At 40.1% G+C, this 13,845-nt stretch overlaps 2 protein-coding genes across 4 annotated transcripts in view; both read left to right on the top strand.

Moving 5' to 3' along the window:
- Positions 1–9,026, top strand: part of lin28aa (lin-28 homolog Aa) — a 14,196-nt gene extending 5,170 nt beyond the window's left edge. For all 3 annotated transcript variants that reach the window (XM_046044398.1, XM_046044397.1, XM_046044399.1), the window contains exons 3-4: positions 1,375–1,559; positions 4,537–9,026. In XM_046044398.1, the coding sequence (XP_045900354.1) occupies positions 1,375–1,559; positions 4,537–4,756 (405 nt within the window). In that variant the 3' untranslated portion in view covers positions 4,757–9,026. The remainder of the gene's footprint in view (positions 1–1,374; positions 1,560–4,536) is intronic.
- A 1,094-nt stretch (positions 9,027–10,120) lies between these two features.
- On the top strand, positions 10,121–13,787 carry mecr (mitochondrial trans-2-enoyl-CoA reductase). The gene is made up of 10 exons (XM_046044384.1): positions 10,121–10,429; positions 11,229–11,326; positions 11,451–11,582; positions 11,964–12,107; positions 12,444–12,546; positions 12,796–12,898; positions 13,002–13,075; positions 13,171–13,231; positions 13,326–13,398; positions 13,491–13,787. Exons 1-10 carry the CDS (start codon positions 10,242–10,244, stop codon positions 13,652–13,654), a joined length of 1,140 nt encoding a protein of 379 aa, XP_045900340.1. The 5' UTR covers positions 10,121–10,241; the 3' UTR covers positions 13,655–13,787.
- The last annotated feature ends 58 nt before the right edge of the window (positions 13,788–13,845 follow it).

Genomic DNA, 13,845 nt, shown 5'->3' on the forward strand with positions numbered 1-13,845 from the left:
CCCCCCCCCCCCCCCCCCATGAAAAACCAATAAAGGGAGTAGAGTCTAGGCGATCTGAGCTGGTACCATGCAGTGGAAAAGGGGCTTAAGGCACACCTGTGCAATACCCATGCTGTCTGATCAGCATCTTAATATGCCACGTCTGTGAGGTGGATGGGTTATCTCGCAAAGGAGAAGTGCTCACTAACACAGATTTTAACAGATTTGTGAACAATATTTGCGAGAAATAGGCCTTTTGTGTACATCGTTAGATTGTTGAGTTGAGCTCATGATGAATGGGGGCAAAAACAAAAGTGTTGCGTTTATAGTTTTGTTCAGTGTAGATTCAGTGAATATGTAGCTAACCAACATTACTGTTTACTCATATTTGAGACCTCCAGTTCCATTGTTGCTCCATTGTTGACTACTTCAGCTAAAACGCCTCTCCAAGCTTGGTGTTTGTAAAACACGCTACAAAATAAAATCATGTTTCTTTCATAAAAAACATCACATATTCAAGCTGATATCAAAGGGAGATATCAATCATTTGTGCTTTCCCTCACATTTTATCTTTATTTACCGTATGTCTTTCTGCCAAACAACTATCCAAGGAATGTTCCCTGACCCCCCAACCTCCCAGAGAAGCCATGCTGCCTTCTCACCCCACCCCCAACCGTATTACTAACCCCTGCATCCTGCAGTTTAGGGTTAGTGGTGGTGGTCAGTGTGTCAGTGGAGCTTTGTGATGTGGGTGGGAAGAGGGATGGGGTGGTGCGGGGTGGGGGCAACAGTGTGGAATGCTGTTCCTCTGGAAGGGGGTTGAAGGTTATCCTCGTCAGATTTACCACTCAAAAAGACAAACAGCATTAAGGCAGCAGTGCCTTTTATGCAGGGCAGTGTGCGTACAAACTGATCAGCAGAGTGGGAACAGCAAGCTTTGTAGAGTGTGTGTGTGTGTGTGTGTGTGTGTGTGTGTGTGTGTGTGTGTGCGCGCGCGCGCTTGTGTACCAGGTGAGACAAAATGATCACCTTAAAATACGAGATACCTGATAAGTGCTATCAGGCTCTGATGGTATCACACAGTGAAGAATAGGTGGGGGTTGTTCTCAAGGGTCAAAGTATCCACATGCCAAATGTGGAGGTGATTTGATCACTGGTTGTGTAACATGGCAGGTTTTGAAGAATCTAATTATTGCTAGACAGTATATATCCCACTAAGAATTACCCACTGTGTGTCTGTGATGGAAAACAAGATTAAAAAACATTCATTCATCCCTTTGTGGTTTGACTCTGCCTGTCGTACCTATTAGGAATTAAGTCACCATAAAACTGGAGTTTCCCAAACACCCAAACAATAATTTGGATGCTGAACCCTCTTCCTGTGTCACCTTTCAGAGCAAGCTGCACATGGAAGGCTTCCGCAGCTTGAAGGAAGGCGAAGCAGTCGAGTTTACCTTCAAAAAGTCATCAAAGGGCCTGGAGTCGCAGCGTGTTACAGGACCAGGTGGCATCCACTGTGTGGGCAGTGAAAGGAGACCAAAAGGCAAGAAGGTCCAGAAGCGACGTTCAAAGGGAGATAGGTAAGCAGGGATGGGCTGGGAAAGAACAGAAGATGTTTAAATGTTTGCTCCTTGTAAAGTGAGTGGTGTGAAATATATCAGCGTCAAGGAAACTGTGAAAATTAGTACAGCATATAATTATTTTGATTGCCTCTGTGAGAGTCTGTTTAATGGCACAAATCTTATTTTGTCTCTCTGCTACACTGGATGCAAACTCACCAAAATGAGGATATTTTTATTTAGCCTTAGAAGTATGAGAATTTTCTAAAGCTGTAAAGAAACATCTGGAGATACATGGTTTGCATTGGACAGCAACAGATTATGTGCCTTTACATTAGTGACCCTTACAGGCTTTATTTCTCAGCAGTCCACAAACTATCATTGTTGTGTCCAGTTTGGATCAGATATACAATGGTGTTTTAGTTTCTCCCAATTTTCCTTCCTCTCCCTCAACCCCAACCCCCACCTCCAGCCCTAGCAAGGGTCACACCAGCAGGCTTGACGTGTGACCTGGATCAATAACTGTTTAAATCTGCTGGCCCCTTGTGAATTCACACCCACTGGCTCTATCTCTCTTCCTAAACCTCATCTACCAATGTGAATTTGTAATTTCAAAACCAAACTAATAATTAAACAAATCACAATTTGATTAACATAAACAGTTTATTGGTTATTCTAGCACTTTCTCTTTTTTACAAAATGTGACCAACTCTCTGAGAGGAATAGCCTTGTCATTCCTCAATACTGCAAAGTTGTGATTTTTATTTATTTATATTTCTATAAACTCATCGACCAATTTGCAAATACCTTTACTCATCAAACATTTCTCATGGAGATTCAAGGATTCCATGCAACAATATCCCTCCAAGTGAAAGAAAAACAAAACAGCCAAGGAGGCCTTGATTTTTGGATAATTCTTTGAATATCAATATAGTGCAAGGTTAGAGGTGTATCAACTTCACCCTCCTGTCAGTTGTGATTAGAGCCAGAGAGTAGTCTGTTTGAGAACAGAGATCATTACCGCCTCAGAGTCCTGGGAGGCCCGTTGTGGTTCAATAACTCTCCCTAGACCACACTGATCCATTGATAAGATATCATTCCCCTCTAGCGTATTTCATTATGCAACACTGGATGGTGTTTTATTGGTTCATGCAAGATTGATTGATCATATTTATATCCAATAATCAGATATCACTAGGACAGTGGTAAGGAGTTTGCCACCAAAGTGAACAGCTGGTTTTCAGTCAATGTTTTATAGACCACCTTTGTGTGTGAGTGAAAGAGAGGGGTGTGTGTGTGTGTGTGTGTGTGTGTGTATATATAACTGAGGGTGGGGAAAAAAGCTCCTGTCCATTTAATTGATAACAGATGTAAGAGCCCGGGCAAGGAGGTGAAAGGTCACTGTTGTCATGGCAACAGTGTATTAGTTAAATGCAAGAGGGCTGGGGACTGAGATGGGATTGGGGGGGTTAGAGAACTGAGGAGAGGGTGGGGAGTCAGGGGGCAGGGTTCAGAGGTCATTACTGCAGCTTTTTTAGACAAAGGGGCCACTTCCCTTCCCTCTACTTGCCTCCTGATGGATGCTGATGTGGGGGAGCTTCTATGATGTGGCGGTATAGACCTTGACACCACCTCAAACGGTCACCGCTACAAAGCCACACTGACCCCTCGGTAGCCACCCTGTCCAAACCTCATCTGCTGCTACATTGGCGGAAGGGGTCCGCAGTGGCAAAGACTGGCTGCCCCACACCCACCACCCATCTGTCTTCTGCCCCTGCACACGTGGCCATTTTATAGGTTATGTTGTAACAGAGGTGGCCGATGGCGTGCCTGATGGCTCCTGCTGACCCCACATGGTGGTCATTTCTAAAGTGTGTTGACGAAACGGATGTCTTACTTTGATACAATAGAGTCCAACGGGAAGCTTTTGGCAGTGACAAATAGGTGTTCACGATACTTAATAAGGGCAGGGAGAAGGGCACGATATCGTGCTTTTCCCAAAGAAGAAGTTTTTGTGAATTTGGGTTAGAAATTTTGACCCTCTAAGAAACATTATGACATGTTTTTCAGTTGTTTCGTACCTGATGTGCTCCTCCCAAAGAGCAATGTTATGTGACCCGGAATGCCCTTGCAAGATTTATGACTGAACCCAAACTCAATTGATTCCAGGTGAAATGTTGACATCTAGTGTCAAACGGGTATAACTTAAAGTCCCCCTCCACTCAAATGTGCTTTAGTCATTGTTACTTCATTTGGACGTTTGACCTTCAGTGTGCAGAATCATGTACTGCACTGGAAGGCTGTTTTTGCAGTTTCTCTGTGGTTGATCTTGAATCTGAGTTAAAGATACGCACGTTCAAGCATGAAGCCAATCGGGGTTCAGTATACAATATGACAACAGCCTTTTCAGTGAGGTAGCACATGTCTTGCATCCACCGGTTAAAGTTTAGACATGAATTAAATTTGAGATGAATTACAACTTTGTTTTTATATGAGAAAAATGGATCACATCGGTACTTGAATCTAAAAGGGTCACTCGTATAAACCATACGGAAGTGCAGTTCCCCTGAAGCTTTTTAGTATCTTTCAGGTTATTGTTTTGGTTTTATAGCTTGCAATTGCAGTTTTGTTTCACTCTCACAGCATTGTCATTTGTCTTGTTTGGGGTCACTCTCTTAAGCAAAAAAAACTCCCAGCACCAAACAGTATTCCTACAAAGGGGGCGACTAAGCTGGTGAACTTACTGGAGTGTTAGCAGCTAAAGAGCTAGCTGTTTCTTTAGTAATATGTGGAGACCAAAAGCAAAACTAAATGGAGAATGAATATTGAACTTACATTCGCCAGCTGGCCAGAAACACGACTTCAGATGAGTAATAATGATGCTCTGCTAGGCCATATCAACTTAAATGTTTGATAATGATGTCACTGTTGTTTTCAAATGTTCCTTTTTGCTATCCCCAAGTGGCCAAATCTGACTAAATGCTCTCTACTCTTGTAGGTGTTACAACTGCGGAGGCCTGGACCACCACGCCAAAGAATGCAAGTTACCACCCCAGCCCAAGAAGTGCCATTTCTGCCAGAGCATCGACCACATGGTTGCCAACTGCCCAATAAAAGCACAACAGTCTTCACCGAGTTCTCAGGGAAAACCATCCCCCGCGAAAGGAGAAGAGGAGCATCACAGCCACTCGGCACCACCACCTGAGACCTCTGATTAAACAAGAAATTGGGCAACACTGACGCCGGGGAAGCACAGAGGCCAATCAAACTGCTTTGATGGAGAGATGGGACACACGATCCCCTTCTAGCTGTTGAAGCTGCTTTTGGAACTACCTCAGGTTAAAAAAATTGCTTATGAAGAATGTTGCTGAAGTTTGGTTTTTTTTTTTGGATAGTTTTCATTTGGTGTAACACTCAGGAATACTACTGTATTATTGCACTCAGGACGCTTTCTAAATGTTTGAATCACTGCTGTTCTTTGAGGGGTTTGAGATTGTAGTGAGCAATGTCATAACGGATTATCTTGATGATTTTTGCAGAACCTGCATTTTCTTTTATGTGATACTGTGCCTCTCGGTGGGCATTATACCTCTTCTTCTGTTTTTGCGAAATTGTCAAGTGTGTATAGTATAGAGCTATACTTTTGCTGCCTTACCATTTCGTCTACTTCCTGACTGTTACACCTCAGTTTCCGACAAGGCAGAGACGTGACGGTACCTCTGTAATGAATGTTAGTTTGCATATCAGATGGGGAATGGGAGGGTTCGTGAAAACGCGCGGGACTGGTTTTAGAGTATAGCTACAGGCAATGTATTGGCATCTGCTAATATTGCTATTGACCATCCAGTAATCCTGGGGCCAAATGAATGTCAGACCAAAAGTGGTTTCCAGCTTTTGGTCAGGGTTATTTTTTTGTCATTTCATTATTTTCATCCAGCGTTTTGCTGGCTGTCTAAAAGTGCACGGTCTACCTCATTGGTGCGTGTTTGGTCTGTTACTAAAGCTGTCACTCTAACCGCTGACGGCAAACCAAATATTCTCAGAGTACTGCTTTGGAGATTGTGATTTGAATTGCGATTAAATCAAATCCTTTTTGCACTACAGTATTTACACAGCATTGCCATTACATTAGTAGTTTTAATATACCTCCTTAAAAAGTAACTTAACACTTGCTGAAAGTCCTGTTTTTACTGACCTCAAGTGGTTGAACTTCTCCCCTTGCTGCAGTGATGTACAGGTGCACTCCAGGACCTTGTGACATCACTGTGGTGTTTGCTTATAGGTGCAACAAAGCACACTTCTAACCAAACCCATGACAGTCTCCCAAACTTTCCGGCAGTCTATCCTGGGAGGCAGCACAGATTAGGAAAGATGATGTTATCAGACTTTCTGGGCCACTCCTCATCTCTTCTGGAGGATAGCATAACACACACAAATCTGTGACTGAACTGTCTGCGGTTAAGTTGCATCGAGGGCAAAGTAGGTGCCAGGTTTAGACAAGAAAGAAGAATATGTGGAACAAACGAGACAGACAGATTTCTCTGGGCTATTGTGAGTTCGACAATGCTATAGTAAGGCAGTGCTAAATCTAAAGTACTCTTTAGACCGTCGAACAAGAACTTCTGCTGGCGTATACTAGCCACTTAAATCACTTGCACCTCCGACCACACCCAACATCACAGCTGGATGTGGTCAGGTGTACTCTGCTGTACTCTGATTGTAATGTAGCGTGGCACTATTAGCCCCACACTACATCACAGCTGCTCAGAGTGTTGAAAAACATACTGTCACCACTTTTTGGCAGGGAAAGCCAGATTATTAGACTGAGTGTAGTTACTCTGTAAATCTCAACCATAGAGGGCAGCAAAACACTTCTTTTCACCTGGTGTTAAGTTACTCTTTAACCTTTTTAGGAGCAAATGATCTTGGTCAACTTTCCTTCTACAGTATATTCTTATTTTATTGGCTGCTGTGTGAAATGCTGCTGCTTTATAATGACCTCAACTTGGATTTGATAGAATTCCAACTATTGTGATGCTGAACCCAATACATGTACAACATCATCACTTTTAATAAGATACTTGAACTGGACGGAGTTACTGAGGGGTCCAACTAGCTCTCCTCTTGTTACTTGAATAAAATGAGGCAGAATCAGACATTATGTTGCCAGTAGGAAGGCTGGTGTTTTTGTTTATATCCAGTGTGATCCATTTTGTAGGTAGTTATTTAAGACATTACCTCTCTATAACCCTTAGAAGGGTAATAGTTCAGGAACACCAAGCCTGCACGGAGGAGCATGTAGAACTAGCTAGCTAATCAGCATTTTACTCCCGTTTTACAGGAGAAGCTGACAAGACTTTTACACCCAATTAATATATATGTAAGATTATTCTAAAGCCTTTTAAAAAAAAAAAAAAAAAAAATCATACTAATTTATTTTCATCCAAGAGTTCTTATTCTGCTCCTGTTGAAGCCTCTCAGCAATGAATGTTCTAGTAGACATCAAAAAACTGCCAAATGTTATTCAAAGCTACATTTGACTTGAGAATATATTTGGGTAACGCATTTTTAAAATCAAGGTACTTTGTATTACTTTGTACATACGTGCTTGATAAATCATTGTCCTTAATCATTATTCAGTACAGCATGAATACAGTGTAACAGTAATATATTGCAACACAAGAGTAACAATATACAGCACATACTGTACAGGTACATAATATTATGAGGACTGTGCGTTTGTTTTAGTTTTTTTGCCTAGTATTATTTTTTTATTCTTTTATTTTTGTGTACAATGAGCCTTTCAGAAGAGAATCTCATTGTCTCATCTATCTATGCCAATACCAATGCAATGTTACTCTGCACTAATAATGTGTAAGATGCATTAACTATTTTTTATATTCATTTTATCTCTTTTGAATATATGTTGCATATTCTATATTATATTTTTTAGAATTTCACATACCACATATAGTCGGTTGCTGGTTGAAAAAAAAAAAAAAAAAGAAATACCTCCACTCTTAGGCTCATCTCAGGAATTGCCAATCTGAAAACTCAGGGAATAGTTCAGATTGATTGGAAGGAGTCTCAGGAGTGTTTATTCAAGACAAATTGGTGACTGAATGCTCATCCGCAAGATGTGAAGCATAGGATAAGGAAGCCGAAGTAAAATGGGTTTGGAAATGTATTGGTGCAACAGTTTCTCTTTTTACTTAGAAAAATACTAAGATTGTGGCCAAAAAAAGCAATTATTACAAATTATGTGAAGGCTTTTTGATTCTCAACTTTCCAATGCACCCAATGTGATGATGATCTTTGTATTTTCTCCTTTTGGACATAATTTGCCATGATATGATATGAAGAAAATGTTCCACTATTATTGTATATTTTCCTCTATAATCGTTGTAGATGGGGATGTAGTAGAATATTGTTAAAGGGATTGGGGCTAGTAGTATATAACCCGGGGTTGTCTCATCTCAACACATGGCCGATACTTGGTGATTCAGACTATCAATGCTTAAGACAAAAAGAATGTGTCATGGATGACTTAACGCTCAAAAATTGTTTCATACACTGCTGTTGGGTCGTGTTTATATACACGTTTTCCAAGTTTAAAGGTTGCGGAAGCAAACGTTGTTTTGATAATTCCACTCAGAATGTGAAAGGATGAAAAGATTGTTAAAGTAAGTCCTCTGATTAGATAGAATGGTTTACTTCTGAGTATTTTGACAGTTGAATTTATCACTTATGACTGCAGTGCCAGTGTATCCTAAAACCACTTTCCTTTCTCTCCATTTAAAAGAGGGACCTACACAAATGAGTTTTGTTACTAATCTCTGTCATTAACATTGTATAAACTAACCACTAACTAACTCATCTGTCAAACCCTTAACTGGATTCCGACATCCTCTGTTAAGATAAAGGTTGAATGACAATTAAAAGGGTTGTACTGTAATGTTTGCAATATTCTGCTGTACTTAATGATGTTTTCAAAGTATCATTTGGAAACTCAAGTCCACGAAAGACACTGTGATTGCAACAAACCTGTTTGACCCGTCAGTGGTGTGTTATTGTGATATGATTGTCGAGTGTTATGTGGGTTAGATATACCTTGAAATTCCAGGGACCTGTAAGACGTATGTGCTCAGGGAAACATTTGAAGCACATCAAAGCATTCTGTATCACTGTTTGCTTCATGTGTGCTTTTCATGGCCATGTTTGTGACCATCAGCCATTTCATTTGTGGTATCTTCTCAAATAAATGGTTTGTGCTACTTCCAAAAAAAAACACAAACAAAAAAAGGTGCATTTATTACTGATGAATGTATCAATGTTTACTGCCATAAGACTACAATTATCTTGATCTATGTTATCTTAATGGCTAGTTTGTCAATGATGAGCAGCATGTAGGCTTTTCAAAGTATTACTGTGATTATGTTTCTATCTGTAAAGTTCTGCTCCATTTCATAGTAAATATGTCGATAATCATGTGTCGTCTTTTTTTGCCTTCCTGCTCTTACAAAAGAGATGTCAAACAAACCGTACAACTAAAACTTGTGAATTCAAAATCTTACTGGAGTAAATGTGCATATTTATTATCAGTAGGGTGTACTGTAGTACTAATCATGTAGAATGGCTCCGTACAAATGAGGATATACTAGCCAAATAGATTTTTGCTATACTTTTAATGGTTTGATTAATCTATACAGTTAATAATTTTTCAAACCTTAATAAAGCCATTCATTACAACTTATAATCCATTTATAAAGTTGGCCTTATAAGATAATGGTACCCAGCATGCTAATAGTGTATCTCATCCAAGGTGGAGCTAATATTTCTTATTTCATGTTGAAGTTAATTCTATCACAATACATGGTTTAAATGCTAAATATATATATGGTTTGAATAAAAATATGAATCTGTTAATGGTATAACAAAAAATGTAGTGGTGTAAAAAAAGTTAGTGCTGGAACTTTAGTTGATTAGTGTGTCAACAGAAAATTGATCTGCAACAATTTGGGTAGGCTATCATTAAAGTCTTTACAAGCAAATAAATAAAAGTTTCTCAAACTGTGAGAATTGTGTCCTTCAACAAAGATATTAATTGTAAATGTAATAAATCTTGTGTTTTTGACTGTTATTCTGACCAAAAAATAAATGTGAAGATGTAATCTTGATTCTGAGAAATTTTAATGTGAATACTTTTAGGCCTACTAGATGAAGAAAGAAAATAGATTAGTCGCAAATGTATCCTCACTTGCAGTGCTATAGTACTTCCTTCAAAAATGTAATGAAGTGGAAGTATGCACATAATTAAGTAGAAGTACCACAAAACTGTACAGTACTATATAGCAGTAGCTTATGAGGGCATTTTCGATTGGGTATAACTCAAAACGTCTCGCATGGTTGCATTACATGAAGTGAAATACCAAAGAAAACAATCAATTCCTCTTTTTGTCTACCTGGCAACCCCCTGAAATCCTCAGTACTGGACCGATAGTTCCAGCTAAAAGCAGCGACTCACCGCGTTTATCCATGAGGGGCGCTGTTCTCTGTTTATATTTTCAATGACACTGCCTCGGGGGTTAAATCCAACATGGCCGAACACTTTAAGGAGTGCTACCAAAACTCACACTTCAAATGACATAATATTATTGCACAGCGGTGTTGCTTTTATATTTCAAAGGAAACCCCTGTGTCGTGATGTGGCTGCCACTTCACACAGTTTGTTCAAGAAGCCAGACGGTCTGCAGGAGAAGCTTCGCCGCCGTTAGGGCTAACTTTATTGCTAATGCTAACGCTTCTCTCTTCAGTCATTCAGCTGGACTTGCAGCACAAACATACACGGCTCTTCTGTACAGAAAACACGGAGACCCGTCTCAAGTCGTTCAGTAAGAGTGCATGTTTAAGTATACATTAAACATTAGTCGTTCCTGTAACCATACAAATGCAAAAACTATCGTTAATATGTGGTCCCACGATAGTAAAGCCGAGTGAAGCGGTTGTATGCTGCTCATTAACGGAGGAGGGGCAGTTAACCAGACGTTCATCTGTTAAATCAACCAATTAGTCTTCATCCTTTACGTCTTTTCTCTTGTAAAATTGAAAAATACAGTTTGAAAGCAATTCTGATAAAAGCATAAATCTCACCATTATGTCGCACGACACGAGAAAATACTTTAAGAATGAAGAGTAAATGGTTAGTTTGTCAAATGCACGCTACGTCTGGGTAACACACCCAACCCATAGCAGTCACAAAGTATTCCATTGGCGGGATAATTTATAATAGAAGCTGGAATAAGCAAATCTTAGCAAATCGTTTTGCTTTAGAAATAACTTAAATGATTAATTGATTATCAAAATTGTTGGGGATTACCATCTGTTGATTGACTAATCAATTAATTGATAAAGTTTCAGCAGCATGAGTGAATAATGTCATGTGACTGCTTTTAAAGGTGTCTAGAAGGCATTGACTGCTTTTTATTTTAAAGAAAAAGCTATATTTATAATTTCCAACATTCCATTGGTCAGACATGTAAAACTACATTTTAATATTTCCTGGACTGTGTTTTTTCTAAGTCTGTCACCAAACCATACCAACAACAATATGGTGTAAACAGGCTTCTGTATAAATAATGATTTACATTATTTTATGTACATAATTATATGAGGGTTTTTTTGGGTTGCCAGGTTGGAGGATGTAGCTCTGCCCCCCATAGGTGCAAAGGATGTCCTGGTTAAAATGCTGGCAGCTCCAATAAACCCATCTGACATCAACATGATTCAAGGTATTTGGTATTGGTCTTTTTACAGTACCCGTACAGTAGCCTAATTTGAAAGCAGGTCTACCAAGAAATCAAACACATTTTTTGTAAAGTATGAAGATCAGTTTATCTGACAGTGTTTTTTCAGGTACTTACGCTATCCTGCCTGACCTCCCAGCTGTTGGGGGCAACGAGGGAGTGGCCCAGGTCGTGGAGGTGGGTAGCCAGGTGAAGTCCCTCAAAACAGGAGACTGGGTCATTCCAAAAGATGCTGGGCTAGGTAAGCTTGAATTTAGGGTTGCAGCGGTATGCCGGTTTCATGGTATACCATAGAATGAACATTGACCACTATCATACCATGTAGCATACCATTTGTTTGTCTACGGTATGGAAAAAAAAGAAGCCCAACTGGATGGAGAATCTTACCTGCGCATACAAATCTTTTATTTATTCTTAAAAGGGAGACCCTTTTCATTCCTTTAAGGGTCATTGTAATTGATAACAATAATAATTGTGTAATTCCGTGTACTGTGATATTGTCTGAGGCAGTTACTGTACTATGACGTTGGAACCCTACTTGAATTACACGAATGAGTAAACAGTGTCACAGTTATGTTTCCCGACTTGAGACCTAAAGAGTGTTGTGCCTTTGTGTGAGCAGGGACATGGAGGACAGAGGCAGTGTTAGCTGAGGACGATGTCATCTCGCTGCCAAATGACATTCCCTTGTTGTCTGCTGCCACACTGGGGGTGAATCCCTGCACTGCCTTCAGGATGCTCTCAGACTTTGAAGATCTCAAGCCAGGTAATAATCTCCACACACAGGCTCATAACATGAATTTTCTTTCATAGTACTCCAAACCCCTGGATCAGTTTGTATGTTTCAACATGGTTCAAACATACCACTGAAGCACAGGCGACTTACAGTAATAGTCCTCACTTTGGTCTGTGAATTTAAAGCCCCTGCCTTGCTCAGGTGTTATGTGGCAATTTTTCTATCATGAACTTGCAAAGTAAGGAATCTCTTCAAAACTCCATGAGTGTTCATTAAAGTATTCATGCCTATATTATCTCAAATATGACATGCTGCTGTCGTCTTAGCCATTCTGTGATACTTTCCCTCAATCTGCTGTCCTTGCAGGTGAAACTGTGATACAGAATGCAGCCAACAGTGGAGTTGGGCAGGCTGTAATTGAAATTGCTGCTGCAAGAGGAATAAACACTATTAACGTTGTCAGAGACAGGTGAACTTAATCATTTTATAGATATTGTGGGTAAATAGCTGACTGGTTAAACTTCAGCTCTCTGTCCTACTATATCAAGTCTTTTTATGAGACTAAACTTGTCAGTCCTAATCACTGGCCTAGGTTATCAGACTGTCCCTGAAGTCCACCGGACTGTGGGGTATATTGTCCAAGAGTAACAAAAAGCTTTTTTGTGTGCTAGAATTTATGACGGTAATGAACTTCTTCATTTTGTCTTCCTTTTCAAAGGCCAGAGTTCACACAGCTCAGTGATAGGCTGAAGGCTATCGGCGCAACTCACGTGATCAAAGAAGAGGCACTGAGGCGGCCTGAGATTAAGGAACTGTTCAAGGTCTGTGGGTCTGAAGACCGGTTAAAATATATGATCAGGTGGCTTTGGCTATTGGTGAATAAACACAGTCCACTATTATGGGGTTTTTTTGTCTTTTGAAAAGGCCTGTCCAAAGCCTAAACTGGCACTGAATGGAGTTGGAGGCAAGAGTGCAACAGAACTGCTCCGTCACCTACAGTGAGGACGCTGAATCAGCTTTGGTGACATGATCTAATATCTTACTCTGAAGAGAAAATCTTATCATAAAGTGCCATAATTGCCAAATGTTGTAGGTTTGGAGGATCTATGGTGACGTATGGAGGGATGGCCAAACAGCCAGTTACTGTCCCTGTGGTAAGATGAAACCTCCTACGACCTCCCAGATTCAACAGTACATTTAACAGTGACACTTTTCTCTCAGTACACTTATTAAACTTGTCCTCTCCAGAGTGCTCTTATTTTCAAGGATGTGAAGGTTCGGGGATTTTGGGTCACAAAGTGGAAAAAAGACCACTCAAACGGTGAGTCGACATTGATCTTTCATAGATCAATGTACCCAAGTAAGTCTTATTAAATTAATTTAATGAGGCATTATATGGGACTTTTTCCTTAGATGGAAGAGCATTCAGAGCCATGCTGGATGAACTGTGCCACCTCATCCAGCAGGGAAAGCTGACAGCTCCTGCCTGCAACCAGGTGGGTCTACAAGACTACAGCAAAGCTCTGGACGCAGCCATGCAGCCTTTCACTTCAGCTAAACAGGTCCTGATCATGTGAACAGGCCCATCTTCTAATCACTACACTGTCAAGACCAAAGTGTATAAATTGAAGTGAAACAGGACTGCCACATTAATGTTGTCAATCAAATAAACTGCTCAAGCACATACTCAATAAATATGTCTTTACAGCAGGCTCAGAGTCCAGTATCTGTAACCTTACTGACAGTAATTAAAAACTCTTTAAATCTT

This window comes from Micropterus dolomieu, linkage group LG03 (genome assembly GCF_021292245.1).
Source record: "Micropterus dolomieu isolate WLL.071019.BEF.003 ecotype Adirondacks linkage group LG03, ASM2129224v1, whole genome shotgun sequence".
In the NCBI taxonomy this organism is placed as follows: Eukaryota; Metazoa; Chordata; class Actinopteri; order Centrarchiformes; family Centrarchidae; genus Micropterus; species Micropterus dolomieu.